The sequence below is a fragment of the Tyto alba genome, unplaced genomic scaffold (assembly GCF_018691265.1).
Source record: "Tyto alba isolate M040663 unplaced genomic scaffold, T.alba_DEE_v4.0 Super-Scaffold_33, whole genome shotgun sequence".
Taxonomy (NCBI): domain Eukaryota; kingdom Metazoa; phylum Chordata; class Aves; order Strigiformes; family Tytonidae; genus Tyto; species Tyto alba.
This window is the reverse complement of record NW_024881308.1, coordinates 13,962,466-13,983,722: the sequence shown is the minus strand read 5'-3', so window position 1 is coordinate 13,983,722 and position 21,257 is coordinate 13,962,466. Positions and strand designations below refer to the sequence as shown.

At 41.5% G+C, this 21,257-nt stretch overlaps 1 protein-coding gene across 1 annotated transcript in view; it reads left to right on the top strand.

Moving 5' to 3' along the window:
- Positions 1–1,697: 1,697 nt before the first annotated feature.
- Positions 1,698–21,257, top strand: part of TAF4 (TATA-box binding protein associated factor 4) — a 39,001-nt gene continuing 19,441 nt past the window's right edge. The window contains exons 1-2 of the mRNA XM_033010463.2: positions 1,698–2,028; positions 3,987–5,075. Coding sequence (XP_032866354.1) covers positions 1,713–2,028; positions 3,987–5,075 — 1,405 coding nt within the window. The 5' untranslated portion in view covers positions 1,698–1,712. The remainder of the gene's footprint in view (positions 2,029–3,986; positions 5,076–21,257) is intronic.

Here is a 21,257-nt window from a genome sequence, read left to right as displayed (position 1 = left end):
CGTTTGCATATTTGGGGACAGGGTAAGGCAGGGTATGTCAGCACTGTTCCCATCGCTCATGGGGTCAACTAGTGAGTGGGGCGATTTAATTCATGGTACAGTAGTAAGCGATCACCACAAATACGTAACACAGGAAGCACTAACACTCATGCTTGGGCAACCCTCAGTAGAGAATACTCTATCCCTGACCTATTTAAAGCAATCCCTCCTCACAGATAGCTCACAGCTCTTACTCCTCCAGGTCTCCACCTTTGCAGCCTTCAGCCACCATCAGGCCAGTTAATTCTGGGCATCATCAACCAGGGCATTAGCAGGTGCTGAGTCGATCCCACTGCAACACAGTTCCAGCCTCTAATTCCACCCATTCCCAATACGTAAGAACAAAGCTTATTTTATAATACTGAAATAAGAGGTGCTATTTTAAGCTTGATACCCCTTAAAACTTACATGCTAAGATTTATCTTTCAGTTAATAATTGTTCCAACAGTCCAGCTTTCTGGGGAAACAGTGCCTGTCAAAAGAGCGCATTTATTAAGAGGCAGGTTGTATTTTTACTTTATTTACTTCCTTTATGACGCTTGCACAATAAGGTCAAAGTGCAGCTCCCTACTGTAAGGCCAGCGCTGCTCAGCAAGACATGATGTCCACCTGCAGCCGGCGCCCGGCTCGGCCCCGCCGCGCCGCTCCCGCCACGGCCGCGGCTCCGAGCCCACGCCCGGCGCTCCGGGGCCCGGGCTGCGGCTGGCAGCGGCCCCCGGCCAGGCGCAAGGTCCACCGGCTGCCGCCGAAGTCGCCGTTTCGCAGCAGCGCGGCTCTTCCCCCCCAAGGGTTAAGCGGCAGCGGGGGTGTAACGCACGCTGACACACACAACGCGGGGATCGTCCCCGGCGCGGCCGGGCCGCGAGTGGACCGTTTAAAACTGGGATCTCCCTCTTTTTTTTTTTTCCTCCCCTCCCCTCTCCTTTCTCCCTTCCTAACGCGCTCCTTGCCCGGGCGCGCCTTCCCGGCGCTCGCCCCAGCCCTTCCACCGCGGGGCCCCGCCGCGGCCCGGCGTGCTGAGTCAGGCTGCCCAGGCCGCCGCGGGAAGCCTGCGGAGCCCGCGCCTGGCAGCGCCGTGTCCGCACCGAGGGGCTGCCAGGCCCGCGGCCGCCTGGGCGGGCAGCTCTCCGGGGGCAGCCCGCCTCTTCTAACCAGCGACGGAGGGAGGCGCGGGGGGCCGGCGGGCTCCTCCTCGCCCGGGGCTGGGCGCGGGGCCCGCCCGCCCGCGGATCAGTTCCGCGCAGCTGGCACAGGTGCGGGGCGCCCTTCAGACTCGCGCCGGCCCAGGGAGACCCGGGCGCAGGGAGCAGCCGGGAGACATGCAGCCATTTTGGGCCGAGGCAGACAAAGAGCCGCCCCCGCCGCTCCGCCAGCGCGGCCTTCCCCGCGGCCCGCCGCCGCCGCCACCCCGCCCGCCCCTCGCCCGCCCCCGGCCGCCGCCGCCCGACTCCCAACTAAGCGCTTGCAGCCATTTGCCCGGCCTTTTATAGGCGGCCGGCGGCCAATCAGCGGCGGGCGGAATCCCTCTCCGGCCGGTGATGTGAGGCTGGGCGTGCGCGCCTGCGCAGTCGGGGGGGGCCGAGTGTGTGTGTGTGGGGTGGGGGGAGGGAGGGAGGAGTGGAAGGGGAGGGGGGGGAGGAGGGAGCAGCTCACAGGAACCCTCCAAAAAAAAGATGGCGGCGGGCTCGGATCTGCTGGATGAGGTTTTCCTGAACACGGAGGTGGATGAGAAGGTGGTGAGCGACCTGGTGGGCTCCCTGGAGTCCCAGCTGGCGGCCTCCGGCCACCACCACCAGCACCACAAGGCGCAGGAGCCCCTGAGGGCCGCTGGGGGGCTGCTGGGGAACCATGTTGTGAGCAGCAGCAGTAGCAGCAGCAGCCCTAGCCCTAGCCCTGGAGGAGTAGTAGTAGGAGGCAATGCTAATGCCCAAACAGAGAGCAGCAGCAGCAGCAAGATGGGACTGAGTGCCCCAGAGATCACAAAAGCAGGTAACATGGGCAGGGGTGGGGGGCTCTGAGGGAGAGGGGCCCTCCCCTCCCCCCACTCCCCAGCTCCGGCTGCCTCCTTCCCTCACTGCTTTCCCCCCTTTTCCCTCTCTCCTCCTTCTCGTTGTGGCAGGAGCGGGAGTGCAAAGGGTGATATCGATCATATGGGGGAGAGCCTCCCCTCATCATGCCCCCTCGGTGTGTATCCGCGCTTCTGCTCCCTCCCCTTTATTTTCCCTCCTCGCTTCTGCTTACTAGAGGGTGTTTTATCTTGTGTGGGGGCAGCCTCCCCGCAGAATAAGCCGGCAGTGCCCGTCCGTGACTCTGCCGGTCCCCTCTTCTTTTCCTGCCCTTGTTGCTGGAGTGTAAAAGGGCTTCTCTTAATCTCGAGGGCTGAGGGAGGCAGAGCCCACCCCCTTGGTAATGGCTGTTTGCCTCCCGTGCCGTCTGTGACTGCTCCCCTTCCCTTTCCAGGGGTGGAGGTTATGGGGGGGATTCCCTCTTGATAATGCCGCCTTAGCTGTCTGTGTAAATGCTCCTTCCCCTCCCCCTTCTCTGTTGCTGAAGTGCAAGGGGGTGTTATTAATCATGACACCTATTTCCTGTAGAGGAGGAAGCGAGGGGGGATTTCAAGGGGAGGAAGTCCCTCAAAATGCTTCCCCCCCATATCTGCCTGCCTGGATATTCGGCCCCCACCCCCTCCCTTGTTCTAGGGGCTTGGAGGGGGCATTCAACACCTCTCATTCCTCCTCTGCCCTCAAGGGGGTGTTGTCTCAACACCAGGTCCCAGGAAGGGGGGGAATTCAGGCCACAACACCCCACCTTGTACAATGTCTTCTCCCACCCCCCCACCTCCCCGTAGCTAGCTGGGAATATTCCCCATCTTCGTGTTGTGAAGGTTGCAGGGGGATGGTGTGAAGGCTGGGACCAGGGCCTCACTGTGTGAGAATGGAGGGAAGCTGCTTTTCAGGGGAATTAAAAAAAATGTCTCCCCAGAATCTCTCTGCAATTCCTCCCCTCCCCCCATTTTATTTTTTTTTTGCTTGCTTGCTTTCTTGTTGCTGAAGTGTAAGAAGATATTGCAGACCTTCTGTTATGATTAATGAAGCTCTTCTAGGAGGCTCTCCTTAACCCTTATAACATGCATCTCGGTATCTGTCTGTCACTATTCTTTTCCCATTTCTGTCTCCTTAGGGCCAGGACCTGGACTGTGTGTGATTGTACTTGTGATAACACCAGGCCTCATCAAGGAGCATGAGGATTATTCAGGACAAGAAGCTACATCATCTTGTCCCTTCTCAATACCAGCTTTGCTTTTTATTTATTTATTTTTAACTGTCTCTGGCTGTGGGACCTTCAGATCCAGAAGAACAAATTCTGTAATAAAGTGGAGGGGTCTTCTGGTAACCTACTCCAGGCCTTGCAGTACTCCTTGTCTTGCCAGGCTGATGTTTTTCTTTCACTTTTTCATATTTTGCTGTTGTTGAGCTCCTGATCTGACTTACTGTGTAGGAGATGAAAGGATTAGCGGGTAACATGTGCTGGGCATAAGGAATATGTCTTATTAACATGTCTTCCATTGCCATTTTTCCCTCCTTGCAGTTGCGGTCCTGTTGCTAAGTGTGATATCAGGCTCTAGAATGGGGAAGAGGTCTAAGATGATCTTCATCCTCCCTTCCCTTGGTTCATATCAAATCTGTTTTCTCTATTTTGTCTTAGCGTAGCATTGAAAGCAGAGGTGTTACAATTAATATTGAATCTTCCAGTCTTCAGTGGGAAACTGGGGGCTTTGAGATAATGTCTTCAAAGCCATCTTCAGTTTGTACTCTGTCCTGTTTTCTTGGCTCCAGGCGGGCAGCCTGGGAGATGGAGAAGACTTGGTGATGAGGGAGAACATTCTGTCTTTGCTGGACTTCTCTTCTTGCTCATTCTCTCTGTTTAACCTTGTTGTTGTTTTGCAGGAGCAGGAGGAGTGCAAGGGGGTGTTATTAATCATAACACCAGGTCCCAGACTTCAGCTCTGGATGGAGCTACCACAACGAGCACCAGCACCACCACTGCAGCAGCAGGAGGATCTGAAGTCGCTGCTGCTCCAGGGACCCTCAGTCAGGGCAAATCGGTGGTTATCAGCACCATGGCAACGGCCTTATCCACCAGGAATGGCAAGATAGGGACCACAACAGTGCAAACTTTGAATGGGAGTAACGTGGTGATGAACTCTCACCATACAGGAAGTGCTGCTTTCTCTGGGACTCCTGTGACTGCTAACCCTGCTTCTGCACCTGCTGTAGCCCCTCTCGTTAACAATGGACCTGGATCTGTGGGGAAAGGAAATACTGTCAATGCTGTTTTGCCGTCAGCTTCCAACACTGTCATCCAGACTTCGTTCCTTAGTACTGCTGTGTCCTCTGCATCTTCCTCCTCGCCCACAGTTATCTCCTCGCAGCCACCACCAAGCATTGGTACCGGGGCACCTACAGTAACACTTGTGAGGCCACCGATTCATGCAGCAGGACCCACAGTAGCTGCAGCTGGTGCGGCCACTCAAAATGGGAGCAATACTGTGATCAATTCAACCATCAGTGTGGGGAGTTTTCCTGCTGTTGCTACAGCCACTGTGGGATCTGGAGTTTCCCTCCAGACATCGCTTGTGAACAGCCAGTCTGGTTCCACTGTGCCAGCAGCTCCCGCCACACAGGTCATCAAATCTGAGTCTCCTAAAACTATAGTCCAGGCAGTATCCCAACAGCAGACGCTGGCTACTGGTGGCCAGCCCAGTACTACAGGGGGTAACATGATTATTGGGCAAACTATGCAAGCTGGGCTCTCCAATGTTGCTCCCAATCCTGGTGGGATACCTCCTGCAGCTCCTGGCACCCCCACAGGAATGGCTAAAGGCACTGCCAATACTGTGGCACAAAGTCTGCCAAGGACTCCAACAGCAACTACAAGTGGAATCAGAGCAACTTTGACTCCTACAGTTTTAGCACCTCGTTTGCCTCAGCCACCTCAGAATCCAACTAACATTCAGAATTTTCAGTTACCACCAGGTAAGTAAGAGGACTGAGGGGGTTTATCTTGGAAGTGTATTTCTTGCAGGGAGGTAGGAATCTGAATTAAGATTTCTTGCTGTTTAGTTGTGAATTGTGGAAAAGGCATTACATTTAACAATGAGAATTCTCTGGTTTTGAGTGGTAGTATAGTAGCATTCCACTACTTAGCATATGATTTCAGGTGACCAAAAAGTCTTTTCAGCAGTAATAATTTGAGAATAATTCTGCATGGTATATTTGTTACAATGTGAGTGTAGATGAAGCTGCAAGCTGCCAAAGAGTGACAGTAGAATATTATCAAATGAAATGTTGCTACTTTGTTTTCACGTAAGGCATTTTGACTTTTAAGGCGGTTTTGTCAGTAGTTCGTATAACCTTTGTGTGCTGTTTGGTTCCCTCTCTGTCCCTGCATGCCCCCAGTACCACAGAGCACTCATGAATAGAGAAGCAGCAGATACAACACAAGAAAACTACCTTCTTTTGCTTTAAATACCTTCAAAGTCTGACTTAAAACCTCACAGATTTGAAGCTTATGATCATCTTTTTAGTCACTGGAGTTCTGATACAAAAGGCAGTCTTCCTATGTCCTTACCTCACCCTGTTGTGTCTAGGGTTGCAGCTTTTGTAGTAGCTAGTCTCATGCTTAGTGCTGAGCATCTCTGGACAAGGAATTTAGTCCTAACTCAGTGGGTGAGTAAAAAGCAGGATGAGAAGCATTTATTCTCTGAGAACTGTTCTGTCCCTCCTTAAATATCATAGATTTGGAGATTTAAGGTAATATATTTGCTGTTATTTTGAACCTGGCTTGTACTTGTATCCAGTTTCATTTTATACTGAAAATGCTTGTGTGAACCTACACATAGTTTCCTGGCTTTTTAATAATATATAGAAATAGCTGTATTGTTACTATTCACTGTTTTCAGGGCAGTGTACAAAGAATAACTAATTAAATTTTGCTACGAGTACAGAATGAAATCAGTGGTGGTTGCGTATCATCTATTTCAGCTGGTCTTAGTAAAAATAGACCTACTGAAACTCCTGACCAACCTTAAAGCAAAGCACCTGTCACATAAGGTAGATCAGAAACCGTACTGTGTTACTACACACCATCTTTTTGTGTAATATACTATCTGTGGTATGTGATGCCATGTAGTTTGATGAAGTCTGTCAAACATTATGTGTATCTAAGTTCTAACTGGCATAAATATTCCTTCTTTTTTTTTTGTACAGAAGATTATTCCCTGTATGAGTAATTTGAATGGCACATGTTGCTAATTTAAAAAATTGCAGTAAAACTCAGACCTTGAAATCCCAGTGCTTAATTTGAAGCTTGTAAATTGATAGGCTGGAAACGCCTTATTTATTTATTTATTACCACTGTGTATCAAAGGATTTTTCAGGTTTACAGTCTGTTGCCATGTATACCAACATTTTCACTAATACTGCATTACAAACCTGATTGTGAGAAAAATACTACTGTTGAGTCCAGTGGGACCTTTTTTCCAGGTAGCTGATGTTTTCAAACTGCCATAGCATACTGAAATGTGTTACTCTTAGAAGCAGCGTTGCCAGTCCTTAAGCATAATTGGACTGTAAATTGCTCCTTTGGAGGTCTCCATAGATCAAAGTAAAACAATATAGGTTCTAAACACTTGGGGTTTTTTATTAAGCACTTTTCTTGTCTATTTTACACTTTAAAAAATATTTATAACTTCAAAAGAATAGCATAACTCTTAAAAAAAAGCAAGCATATATGGCTGAATACATAGAAATTGGAAATTGGGTTCTTGCATGGTTAGACAGACTTAATATTGGAAAGGATTTTTTTTTAGCGAAACTTTTTTTTTGGTAAATTGCTTTGGTTTACATTTTTATATTTTGCAAAAGTAGCCAACTTTGAAAATATTTTGCATAAAGCGTTTCTTACAGAACGCATAAGAACTGATGGATGTTGAGCTCTTACAAACATCTCACAGGTGCAAGGGCTAAGCACCTCTGAAAGTCTAGCCACATGCAACTGCTTTAATCTTTTGCAGACTACATATACATTCATAGTGAAAGGAGAATAGATGACTGCTTTTGAAATTGTATTTCAAATTACAGCATAATAGGCCAGATTTTTAAAGGCAGTTTGGTAATATGAAGCTGCACCTGCAGTGTTTGTATGCTGTCCATCTATTGTATGCATCGAATTTGTATTCACAGGCTTATGTTTTTAAAAGTTAGTGTTTGTGCTAATAAGAGTTTGTAAGACTTAGTGCTTGAAATAGCTTGAGTTCATATACTGCACATGTCGCTTTTTACACCCAGATTTACAAACACTTAGAAAATCCTTATGGAAGATTTGACCAATAAGTAGCACATGTTTTATAGTTATTTTCTTACTCTGAATTACTGTTTCTAGCTCTCCAAAATACAGTTACAGTTTCGCATGTATGGAAAGCAGAATATAAAATATCAGTGTTATTAACCTGGGACTTGAAAATTAGAAACCTTGAAAGGTTTCAGATGTTCTCTTAAAAAGAGCATGTGGAAAATAAGCTTGATCAACACTCTTTAACATATATTACTTTTAATACAATGCTTTGTATTGCATCAAGGCAATTGTGTAACATACATCCACTGACCAAATTAGAGGTGTTTGAAGAGCTAATGGGCCATAGTTGTTGTGACCTTACTGGATTCTGGTATATTGCTTCTCAAGGAAACTGGACTATTCAGAGTATCTGTGCATTAATAATGGGTTTCCACAAGTGACATCTTTGAGGAAGAGCACTATTGCGCTTTGTTTTTTCTTTAGGAGCCTGTGTTTGGAATTTTGTGGTCCAGTTGGACAGATCTGGGTAATGAAGGTCCCAAAATAACCTCATTTATAGCTTCTTAGCAAAGACATGAAAAAACTGTCAGATGATTTTCTAGGGGGCAGGAACACAAGTTTCTCTTTATACAATACTGCTTCAAAGATGCAACATCTTTTGAAACTGTGACTGAAAATAAATTGTATGAAGTTCTTTGTTTCTAAGTACTTCAAGCAATAATGTGAAATATGTTGTGTACAATATAAGGTGAGAAATAGGAAAATTGGTGTGTTAAAACATTAAGCCAGTGTTCTGCTCTTACAGAGGCTCAGAAAAGTCTGCAGAAAAGTGCATCTGAGATTATGCCCAATGATTAATCTTTTGCAATGTAAGAGTTTGTTAAGTGTTTAGAGGCCATCGCTGACACATGGTAGAATCATCTTGTAAAATGACAAAGCTTGTGTACTTTAAAATCACTTTGCAAAATACTGTCTTCTCCAGGAGTGCTATAATAAAATTCCAAAACCAACATCTATGAGCTTATGCTTAGTTTAGCAGTACTGTCAACTTGAGGGTTCAAAAATTTAACTTCTATTCTTGCAGATGCTTTATATTGTTACTCTCTTCTGTTTCATTTTTATGTACAAGCATCTCATAATAAGCTTTTAAGGTGCCTGCTTAAAGAAAGGAGTAAATTAGAGAGAATACCGTAGGTATACAGTAAGCACAGTATAGAGCTGGTAGGTCTGGACAGTTTTCTCTACTAGCTGAGGTGAAAGTGAAATCTAGAAACCTTCTCTTCCCCCTGTTCTCCTCTTTTACCTTCAGAGGGAATGTTAGTACTTATGAAAATTTGCTAGCTTGATCCTAAAGACTTTTTTTTTTTTCCTGAATAAACAAGAGTCTGTGACGCTCAGTCCTGTTTGAAGATAGCAGATAGGATAGGTTGTTTTTATAGTTTATGTAATTTTTGAACTTCTGTGATCATGAGCATTATTCTCAGCAGTAATGCAGTTGTGCGGCTATGGTAGAACTGCTATCACAGATTAGTTTTGCTTTGTATCTAATAATAAAACTTCTTTATTACTTTTGCAAAACTCAGTTGGATCTGCAAGTAGCTGATGATAGAGGATGAGACTAGACTTCTTCATTACTTTCTGGAGGGCGTCTTATGTCATTTCTGTGATGACTACAGACTGGCTGAGGAACTGATGGGGCTCCTTTAAAACTGGAATGGTGGAGGGTTCTGAACAGAATGAATGCAAATGACCTCGGCAGTTGGTTTGAACTGACTGTTGGTGCTTTCTAGAAGCAAAGGGTACCTGGAAGAGCATTGGTGCTATACCTCTGCAGACCCTGGAGAATGGAGTACATCAGTTTGCGCAGCCAACGTTTTGTTCACAGCCATAGAGGCTAGAAGCTTAACTTTTGTAGAAACTGATGATTTTCAGCTTATGTTAGCTATCCAAGATGGATTTTAACTTAGGCCTTGATTATAGCAGCTTTAGGATGGGGAAACTACCTGAACACATACTTAATGTAAAGCATGGGTTAGTCATACATTTTGGAGCTGGAGTCACTGAAAAATAACTTCTCGGTAGTAGTTCAGTTTACTTCAGTAAGGAGTTGGGGTGCTAGGCTGTTGGGCAAAAGCGAGTGGATAGAAAAAGGAGAAAGATGACAGGCTGAGATGAATCAGACAGCCTTTTCATTGTAAAACAATTTGTGTTACTTTTTCATACTGAATGCAGCATTCTTTGGGTTACTTTGTATTTGAAACATGTACCCCAGAAGCACCTAAAGTAACTAGGAGTATAAATAGATGAGGAAATCTACAGACATCCATAATTTGAAAAATATAGAAAGGAACAGAAGAAATACTACGAACTAGTGGAATGTAGTTGTTTCTATTTCTCACTGACTAGCAAGCGAGTTCAAACATATCCCGATTATAGTTTCCTTGTATGTTGCATGTGCTGCCAATATTATGCCTGTTAACTGTGTTGGCATGCCTCTATTTTTTTAAAAATAATGTCTGTAATACACAGTGATAATAGGAGCTTCTTATAGTATGTTTTACTTTCAATGCATTTTACAAAACTTAATCCTTGAAACATGCCTGTGTGGTTGGTAAATAAAGTAGTATGGACTCCACTTTAGAGCTAGGGGAAAGAGCAAGTTAGAGAAGTTCTGACTTGCCCAAGGCCATGAGGGAATCGATACTTTGCCAAGATTAAAGCTTGGGAGCCCTATACTTGGCGCATCAAGTGATATCTCTCTTTCTGAAAGATAACTGTGGATCTCTTCTGCAGAACTCTGCTGTGTGAGGGGTGGATTTTATGTTCAAATCATGCATCAGCAAAAGGAACATTTTGCTTTATTTGAAATCTGCTACATCAGATCTGCCATATGTTGCCAGACTGAAAGTTGTGTGTGTTCTTGCAACTTTCATAACTGAGGAATCCTGCTTGCTTAGTTTTGTGCCCCAAAGAACTTAAGACTTAGAGTGCTGTGCAATAGGATTTTTTTGTTTTTGTTAAAATGTGTCATGAGGTGTTCTGCACATCTGATAGGAGTGTCTCTTTAAGTGATAGGATCTAATGGGAATATAATTATGATTCCGTTAAGCTATGAAAGCTCTTAAGCTTGACTATGGATTGTTCAGTTCTGCTATGGAAAGTATGGTTGTTCCCAACAGCCTTTGGAAGAGTATGTATGGATTTGTTTCATATGTCTATATAGAGTTCAGATTGTGGTCTTTCTTGGATTTTGGGTATCACTAGGCTTATGATCAAAGTTGTTGGTCAATGACCAGAAGCGAGTGATTTAGTCTTTATTTTTTGGAGACATTCTGCACTATGCTACTCTAGAAGTTTCATGGTGTTTGTGTGTTCGGTGAGCTAAATGAGTTTTAAATCTCTGTAAATCTATGTGGGTTACTTCTGAAATATAATGTCTTGGTTTGGGGACCACAAATTTGGATGCTGCCCAGGACTTGAATCACTAACAGGGGATGCTGCAGCATAGTTAGCAATCTGAGGTGAAAGTGTAACAGTTTTGGACACTAAGACACAAATCATTAGATATCACAAACTCTCTTCAAATGAAAAGTTTTGGTGCATGAAACCCCTTACTGTTGTTCGTCTTCTCTGTTTTGGGAAATTATAAGTAAATAGAATCCTAAAAAAAATGTCTGAAGTAGTTCAGGAGCGCAGTTGAAAATACTGATATTAACCTAACTGGGTGTTAGCAAAGAGAAGAGGGTCTTGTGGAAAGCTTGCTTTCTGGCTTTCTGTTTTCATAAGAACTGTGTGATCAAATACTTGAGTCTGCTTAGTAAGAACTGGGTATAGAAGTCACTTAAGAACACAGTGTGTTAAACATTTTTTTGTTACTATATGTAGTTTTTGTCTGAAATGCTTGAAAGCAACATTTTTGCCTAAAAATAAGTACTCTTGTCAGGATTGTTCTCTGTGTTGAAACTTTATGAATGTTTATAGCTCCATTTATCTGTGAATCTGCTCCTTGATTTTGGTGCCATTGCTTGATATTAAGGCTTTTACCAGTTGGAAGACAGTGTGAGCAAGTTTAAGTTTTTTTTTTATGCTAGGCACATTATCTCCTGTGAAAGAAGATTTGAAGAAGTAGTGGCATGAAAAAAATAATTATGAAAATTATTTCTTCCAACTGAAGCCAATGATAAAAAGGAATTTTTAGTTGTACTTAGAAGACAGTTAGTTGTATTAGGAACTGTGAAGCTGTATGTGAGGGAAGGCTGAACTCTAGAGTGTATGGGGTACTCACAACTTACAAAGGGCTTTTTCTGTGCATGGCTACAGGGATGTTCCTGTGTACAAATAGTTGTGTGATCTGTAAACATTGCCGAAGTTTCCCTGGTGCGCCTCTGGGACCAGAGCCTCAGTACGTCTCTATCCCTTTGACAGGTTGTTTTACAGAGTGGCTGTGGGAATATTCAGGCTTTATTTTTGTGTTGTTACAAGTTGTTAATGCATTAACTTGAATTTGATTTTTAAACTAATTAAGGTCTTGCCTAAATGCAAGAAGCTGTAGTCTGTTTATACTGATAGAGATTTCTTGAAAGTTGTAAAACCTTTCTTGTCTGGATACAGTTTTTGCTGTATTGGCCCTCTTGCATACTGCTTCCTCATAAGAGAAGGAAAACAGCTTATACAAGAAGCATCTTTTACAACGATATGGTTGTGTCCACACTGGAGATTGTATCACTAAATTATTGTGGCAAAACAGTCCCATTTCCAGATAAAATGTTGAGAAGCATAAAAACTGTGCACAGACCAGGCTGTAATTAAACAGGTGCAAGGACTGTGTGATCATTCATATTTCAAACTAGATGAGGCTTCTTTTTTTCAATTGAGACACATGAATGGAGCAAATAATGTCTGGTTGTTTTGTTTTCTTAAACCTTTTAGGACAGTTTTGCCTCACCTTAATCTGGAAACTTTTACCCCAGCTCTATTCTGTGGTAATTTCCTTCCAGAATTGCTGGTTGTCTTCTGGAGGTACAGGTGTCTCGAGGAACTGAGAGCCAATTTTCTACCACAAAGCTTCCTGTCTTGGAGTAATTTTTTTCAGGTGTCTTTAATGTAATATTTAATATAAACTAAAGTAATTATCCTTGAGGCCTTATTTATGCCTTTAACTGAGGGTTTTTAAAATATAGTGTATTTTTGATGAAAAAACCCCCTTGATTATCATTACTGTGTAATGGTATAGATAATCAATAATCAAGACAGAGGTTATAGTTATAAGAAATTGATACAACTGTGTCCTGTTTCTGCACTGAGATCTGTATAGGCAGATTTCAGCACCTTGGTAGGGCTGTTTTAAGGCATTGTACAAATGTAGATAATCTTTGGCTCTAACTGTTGTCAGGCTAGAAATAACATTTTAAAAAGATGAGTTCCTGTACTTGTATTACTAGTGATCAGAAAGTTACAGTTTGAACATAAAAGGCTGATTCTCAGCGAAGTGCATAAATAGGTTATAAATCCTTTTACCCAGGGACAGTCCTTTTACTGTGTATTTGTACAGGATTTAGTGCAAGGTTCGACTCAGTTGCCAAGCTCTTTCTGTGGGATTTGGAAAAGTATATTGATAAAAATGGAGTAACATCTTGTCAGTGTAGGACTGTTTATAAATTTGAACCATAAATTATGTACACCATGTATCTTTTACTTTTGATGCTTTTTTCCTTAAAATGCATTACTAAAATATTTTTTCAGCAGTGTATTGTAACCAGTATCCAGACAACTGGTAACATAAAACTCGCATCAGTATGTACTATTATTTTATGTGGCTGGCATGCCTGTTCTAAGATTTATATTGAATCAAGTAAGTCTCTCCAGTAAACCAGATCTAACTTACCATTGTAACTTGATTAATACATGCTTCTGAGAGCGGTTGAACTGTTAAAAGCCATCACAGTACTTTTGTACAGAACAAAGCACGTGCTGGATAGACTCTGTACAGACAACCAGCGTAGATTCAGTTGAAAAATGTGTGCTCTAGATATCAAAGTATAAACAAAAACTAAGCAATGAGGTGTGGTGCCATGCTCTAGTCTGTCTTAAATGGTTTGAGGGGGCAACAAGGCTATAGTAAGCTGTCTTCACACCTTCCTTTAGTTTATTAATCAAATATTTCTGTAAGGGAGGGTTAGATTTAGTGCTCCTCTCAGAACATAATAATGTCAGGTGCATCCAGCATAAGTGGTGGTGTGGCGAGTGGGACCAGTTGTACTCACATGAGTCAGAAGTACCAACTCCAAGGAGTAGCACTGAGGAATTGTAGTACCAGTGGCAAAAGAGTCAATGAGGGTGACCAGAAGAGTGTTTGCTGAGGGATCAGTGGAGGCGGTCAGAAGAAGAGATCTGGTGGAGTAGGAAGGCTGACAGTGGCTAAACTGTGCAGAAGTTTATAGAAAAGCATGAGGAACTGTTAGTTTTTAATAAGCATATGTGCAGTCATGTTTGCAGGAGTATTACAGGTGGATTTGATGAAGAGACAAGTGTTCGTGCCGTGAACTTCAACCTCTTATTTCCTTTCATTCATCTTTTTTCCAGTGTATCATTTGGCTTTCTTTCCTTCCCTCTCCTCCATGGGGGAGGGGGAGAGAAGGCACTAATTATTTATAAGTGTTAGTCATACCCAGTCATTAAGCTTAGTCATTACTCAGGACTGTGCACTTGATGGTTAGCAAAAATCAAAATGAGACTTGATTTTGTTTAAAAGCTTTTTGAATTCAAGCTTATAGGTGTGAAAATACTTTTATTTCTGTGTTCAGACTAACTGAAAAATCAGTTCTATTTAATAAATATTTCTATCAGGTAAATGACATGTAATATCATGTCCACGTTGATAGTTTGTATTTGGACTGACATGCATAGTGTTTGGCATATTCTCTAAGCAGAATAACTTCTGTATCGGCAGAGAGAGAGTTCTAAAATCTCAGGCTGTTTCTGCAGAGGAGGATTTGAAGGGAGCGTGTCTGCTGAGGCTGCCCTGGGTAGCTGTCAGTTGGTGGAATTGTCTAACATTGAGTCTCCACAGCTCCAGGTGAAGAGGTGGAATCAGCAAAGGGGTTTGTCACTGCTAAAATTCCGAAGGATATATACCTAGAGTAGGGCATTCACAGTGGGGACAAATTAAAGAACCATGGTTTTTATGGGGTTTTATGTACTTAGTTTTACTTTTTGAAGGAAGGTAATGTGGATTTAATGCATTACTCCTCATTAAGTATTTGTGTGCAAACTGTGGTAAATGCAAAGTAGCTTGCCCATTCCCATTTCATCAGGTGCTTGAACAGCACTAATGTCGATATGCCTTGGTATAGACAAACTGTTTGCCAGAAATGAAGACTAGTTGAGTTTTAAAATCTATAGAGAATAACAGATCAAAAAAATTAGTGACATTTTATTCTGTGTCTTCCTTTGTCAAGAACAAATCCAATTTTGGTATAACTGCATTGTTGTTTGATGTAAGTATATTGAAATTAATGGCAGAGCTAAATCTGAGTCACTTTGAGATCAATAATTAAAGTAATTGGTTTAGCTCTTGATAGTGTTTTTCTTAGTTCTTTCTGCATCAGACTAAAGACAGATTTGTGTGGTGATTGGGTTGCAGTTTGACAGAGCACTCTGGTGTTTTCGCTTTGTATGCTTGACTAGAAAAGAATGTTAACAGACTTTCAAGGAATATAGCTTTCCAGAAAAGTCAAAATAGTTTCAAATAACATTGTTGTTGAAGCATTTGTCAACTGTTGCTCCATAAAATGGTGCATTTCCCAGAACACTTCTTACACAACTTTGCAACTGAGCAGGTGAGATTTTTTTCCATATGGGATCACTAATAATACAGTGGCTTTTTGGCACTCCAGCATGACATTATTCATTTAACTATATTCTTAAAAGACTTATGAATCAATACTTCACAAATTATTCACTTCTTTGCTTTTTAGACTGTACAGTTGAGTTCTATAGTTTGAATTCTTGCTTAGTGAGAGTAAGCAAAAGCTTTTACTATGAAGTTGAGTTGATTTTGTCTTTTGACTCTTTAGTAAGAAAAAACAAAAGCAGTTTTTCATAGTGTGACCTTGTGTACTTGGTCTGTACAAAATAAATCTTCCGTGCACTGTAGTCAGGATTCTTGATGATTTTTGAGAATGTATCTTTCATCTGTGTTGGTAATAATTGTAAATCAGTTGTTCAATAATTAGTATTTCACCGACCATAATTGTTAGTGATCTGTGTGTTCACAGTGGGCATATAGGGAGAGAGATGATAGGCAAATGGAGTGCTCTAGTAAACTAAAGCAATGCCAAAAATGTTAGGCATTGTATCTGGGTAAAATCTGACTTTATTCCAGGGTGACATGAGTTGAAAAGTGAAAGGAGTGATGTGCTTTTGTAGCTCTGTAATAGGTTCTTGTCCAGAACTCTGTGATATCTTCATGCCAGTCTTCACTACGCTGTAATCTTTAGTGCCCGTCAGGAGAGACTCCAAGTGTTTTGTATTATAGATGCTCTGAAGCCATGTTTCTTCATGTCAAGTTGTAGCTTGCCTTAAGCACAATAGGTGCTGAACATTTAACAGGCACCTTTAAGATGTGTTTGGCATACTGTGCACTGTGTGCTCTCAGTACAGTTGTGTGCAAAACCTCAGCATTCATTGCTCCAGGGTGCCCCTTACTCTGAAACAGGACGTGAGGGAGCTGGTACCGTGTCTCAGGTTGCTCCAGCATGCTGGACAGCTCTACCACCTCCTGGCCGTTTTATGGCCTGTAGACCTGCAACTCAGGGAACGCATCTACTACTAACTCATGTTTGTATAGTCTGACCTCAACTGTGCCAGTGCAGTGCAAGCACTTCTGGAGTAGGTGAAGTCACAGATAGTCATGGGTTTATTTTCAGCAAGCTGGTTTGCAGGAGCAGATACCTGCACTGTGTAGACTTCTCTGTAAGCACTGTGGTTATCCTTGTGGGGCTAAGACACCTTTATAGAAGTCACAAACCAACCATGTTTGCTCATGAAACTCAAGAGCCTGGATGGCTCACAGTGTCAAAGACTTTGGCAAGAAAGTTCAAGTAAAAGTTTGTTTTCTGGATTTGTTGTGCAGCACAGAACACTTGAGATTCTAAGCAGCTGAACTAAGTGCATCTAATGTGGTGCACATCTGATCAGGTACAAAATAATGTGTCCTCAATAACATCTAATCCACAGTTGTGTTGCCATTTCAAGTTCTGTGCTATTCATCTTGATTTGTAATCACTGTTTCTCATGAGTTGGTGTGTAGATTGTCCGTCATGAGCTGCTACACATCTTCCAGCTTATTACAAATGCTCATCTTTGACGTATGTAAATAATTCTAAATCTGCTAAAACTTGTCTTGTGTTAGGGAAGATTCCCTTAATTACCCAGATTTTCATGGAGTTGCAGTGGACTAGTAGACTTTGAAGGGTTCTTCCATCTTTTCCTGGTCTTCCATTCCTATAGAGTGAGAACTTTGCCAGCTGTGTCAGTTATCATGTGAGGAGGAATGGTGGGTTGTTGGACAGTGTTGATGTTGGTACCAGGTTATCATTGACTTTCCTGCAATAAGGGATCCCATCATATATATTACTTCTGTTGGAAGTGCTTCCTGTAGTTTGTACAGGCAGCTGTCCTTTTCTCTGGTGCTCTCTCTCATATTCTTCTAGCTTTTTTGTATTGGGAAAACCTTAGAAACTTTGTCCTTTTTATAAAGGTTTTGTCATGCCAGGGTCTCTGTATAGCCTGATCCAATCATCTACAGAGCATTGACTTACCCTTTGCTTTATATGGCGTTTGTGGTGTGTATACTAACTTGCATAACCTTACATACACTTGCTTTCCTTTTTGTTGCAATAGAATCTCTTCTGACAATACAGAAGGTATACTATTATAAAGCTTTCTTCTGCTAATATAGCACAGCCTACTTATGATTACTGTCAGATTATTTTTGTCATCTCAAATGTTTGCAGCATCTTGCCACAAATGAGTATGTGTTTGAGAGCTTAAGGCACAAACTGCTTTGACGTTAAGATAACCTTTTAGTGAACTTTCCTGGCAAATCTAGTTAGGATTTGAAGATTTGTCAGATGTTGGTGGACTCTATGATCAATAACCCTCTTTGCTAGAGATGTTTGTAAGGACTTTGATTTCCTTCACCAGAAGCATTGATCCTCTAGTTATTCTGGAAGGCTTGGACATTCTTTCTGAACATTAGCACATACGTGTATTGCAAGTAATTCTTTGCTGCCTAACAGTTCTCCCTGACCTTAACTGATTTTATCTGGAAATAAACTTCAGTTACTTTTTTACTTTGGGAAGATAATTTCCTCAGGAGACTGGAAAGGGTATTTTCCATGCAATTTCAAGATGATACTTCCATTAATTCTTCTGTCATGTCTCAGCTACTAAAAAACCCAACTTATTAAGTCTAGGTTCCTTAATAATGGTTTTGAATTGATCTGGATTAGACCATGAGCTACCTTATGGGTAATGAGCAAAATCTGTAAGCTTGAATCTTCTGTACAGTATCTGCATCAAAAATGTTGTCACTTGTTATCTGATAGGATACTTTCTACATTTTATATTTCATAGATGTGCAAGAGTTTCATTCTTTCATGCTGATATGCCCAGTGACAAGCATGGGCATACCTTTTTGTGGTCCTCACGTTAGATGTTTGCTATCTGTAGATGAAGTCTTTCAGTATGTGACCTACTGTATGAATTGAGTCCCTGAGAAATGGAGCATTTATTCTGAGAGAGTGTGACACCTAGATATGTTGCTGTTTGGCTGCTTGCTAGGTATGGTTGTCAGAGGTGACAATTTGCTGGACTGTGTCTTTCCTCAGAACAGTAACGTGAAGAACGCTTTAACTCTGTCATTGGGAAGTCCAGCTCCTATAAATGTTATTAAGTGGGCTTGCCGGTGAAAACTGGTAACAAAGCAGGAGACTGTTTTGGTTTGGCTTTTGTGAATGTAGAGGTTCTCTAGCATGAAAGCTGTATGTCTCAGGAGTTATGCAGATAATCAGACTGGTCTGCAAAAGTCTATAAAATATTTTAAAATTATTTTTCCTTCATTATTCTGATAATTTTTTTTTCTTTAGTCTTTGTTAATACAAGCCATGTTTCAAAGAAATAAGGAAGAGGAAGGCAATAGAAAAAGACCTGGTTTATGTTTTCCTGACATGTCATATGACCAGAGCTCTCCACTTTTTATTCCAGTGAATGATTTTACAAGTTTTATTAATTAAAAAAAATACAACTAACAAACAAACAAAAAAAAAAAAAGCCCAAAGCAAACACTTTGTATATGGAAATGCCATCAGCAAATGGAAATACATATAGCAAGAGGCAAAGATGACACAGTGTAGAAGTATGCAGCTATATCATATAATAATGAACTTTTCTATCCAAACACTCTTGAAAACAGATATCTGGGAAGGTTTCCACGACAAGAACACGAGAGATGACCATTGTACTAGTCAGGAGCACAAGTCTTTCTGGTATAAAGAGCAATCCAACTCAATTTCGTTAATCCTTCATTTGAAGCTGTAATGAATTGTTTAATTCAAACTAAAATATGAGCCTCTTTCAGGATTCTCTTAAGCCTCTAACAAAAATGGTAATTAATTTTAATTTTAATTATTTTTTTAATGAGAGATTTGGAAAGAATGCTTGAATGTTTGCATTTTTAATAGTGAACATGATTTTAGAGTACATATGATCAGACTTTCTAGGAAAAAAAGAAGGCAGAGAGATACTTAAAATGGCCAAGTTTTATTGTCACCTTTTTCTAATTGAACATTTCCAGTGATCTTTATTAACTGTTTGGTCTCAAATATCAATTCATCCATTTGTGGAACAAAAACCTGGATAGTGAACTTGAAGCAGAAAGATATTTTTCATCCTTATTTTAAATATGTTGCTGGATTTAATTATAGAAGTTAGATACTTTGGTACAATTTTAGCTATCTTCTTGCTCCTGGTAGTCATTTCTCATCTGGTTCGTCCAGCATTTGCACCCTTATATATTGGAGTTTGAGGCTGTGATACTTGTCTGTATTTAAATATTTAAAATACGAGTTTTGGAACATAAGAGAAAGAAAAGTTGACTTTTTTTTTTCCCTCTACACACGTAGCTGACAGCCCCTCCTTTTTTCCTTTGCAATGAATGAATCAACTGAGAGGTGGTTAATGTATGTATGGAGAGAGGGGGGCTCTCATAGTCCTACACTGACTTTGTTTAGAAGCTGGAAATAAATGGGACTTTCTTTTTAATTCTTAATCAAGTTAGCTCCAATGAGCTTTCTGAACTTCACTGAAAATCCACTTAGTGCCAGCTTGGGTATAGTTTTGGGTTAGTGAGTTTCTTTTTTAGCTAATTGGGATGGAAAAGAGTCTGTAGTTGGGCTGGAGGAAGGGAAGCAGAGAATGTAGCTCCATGTACCTTTTTAAAGATTTCTCAGCAAGGCTGGAGAAGTGTTAAGAGTTCAGTCAAAAATTACTTGCCTGCACAAGATATTATTGGTGAATTTCTACATAGAAATTTCAATTACAAAGTTCATCACAATCTGAATTTTTGCACCTTTTCTGAAATCAGCCATATACGAGCAAGACAGAATTTCAGGCAGGTAAAGTTCTTATATCATCTTATCATGATTAAAGTTTATGCATGACTAGTCTGATGTTTGTAATTGTATGTTTTTATATAGCTGATTAAGTATACACGCAATTAATCTACCAGTGATAGACCCTAACTTAAAAGGTCTGCCCTTTAAACCCTTAGATACTGTATAAATTGTTAGAAACTGTATAAATTGAAAATAGCTTGATATGCCACTTAGGTGGCATATCAAATATGAGTGCAGTATAAAAGAACTATTTAAATAGGGACTGATATGAATGTAGCTTTGTATGTCTTACTTTTTTGTTATGACTTTAATGCTTTGAGGGAAGGTTCACACTTCCCTTAGTTAGAAATCTAGCAGGATAGTGCTCAGAGTCAGGGTTTGAATTATAAATGGTTGTTTTGTCTGTCTGCTGCCAAGAATTTAACTTTCTTGATATGTTTTCTAAAGCTCATATTAATATGCTTTTCAACTGTCTGTTTCAGCAGTTGTGCTATGTTAATGTGTAGGCATGTTCTAATTTTGCATGTAGCTCAGGGAGAGTATTTCACATTGTGCTTGCTCTTCAGGGGTAGTCAGTCTTCATTTTGTGGTTATTTCCCTTTTTTAAACTCTTTTCTCATTCATATTTTGGGGAGCAAATCAGTGATTTGACAGTACTGGTGCCCCAAGAGGTGGTTGTGCTGCTGCAGGGCACTCGTGTAGTGCAGACCCATTCTTGAGCCTGTTGGGTGTATTGAGCTGGGACTGGAACAGAGGTGTGTGCTGATGCCCAATGCTATAAAGGTTTTCACATGCAGGTGAGCTGCTTTGGGTTGACACTTTCAAATAACTTTAGTCACTTTTGCACTGAGAGAGAAGTTTCAAAAACAATCAACCCACTTTCCCCAAACTCAAAACTAGAGTTAATATCTCTTATGTTGCTGCTGGGAGGAAAAATATATATAATTCTCTTAAAGAATTTGGATGCTGTTTTAGCCCAAGAACATCCTAGGGAACCCCCAAAATGGTGATTTTTAAGAAAAAAGTTTCTTATGGGATGTCAGTATAATTCTGTGTCATTTAAGGGCTGCCGAAATCACAGGCATATATAGTTGCATTGGGCCTTTTCAATTGCTAGAAACTAAATGGTGATCAGCAAGCCTTAATATTCAACTTTGGCTTGAAAATAGCTCCTCTAATCAGGCT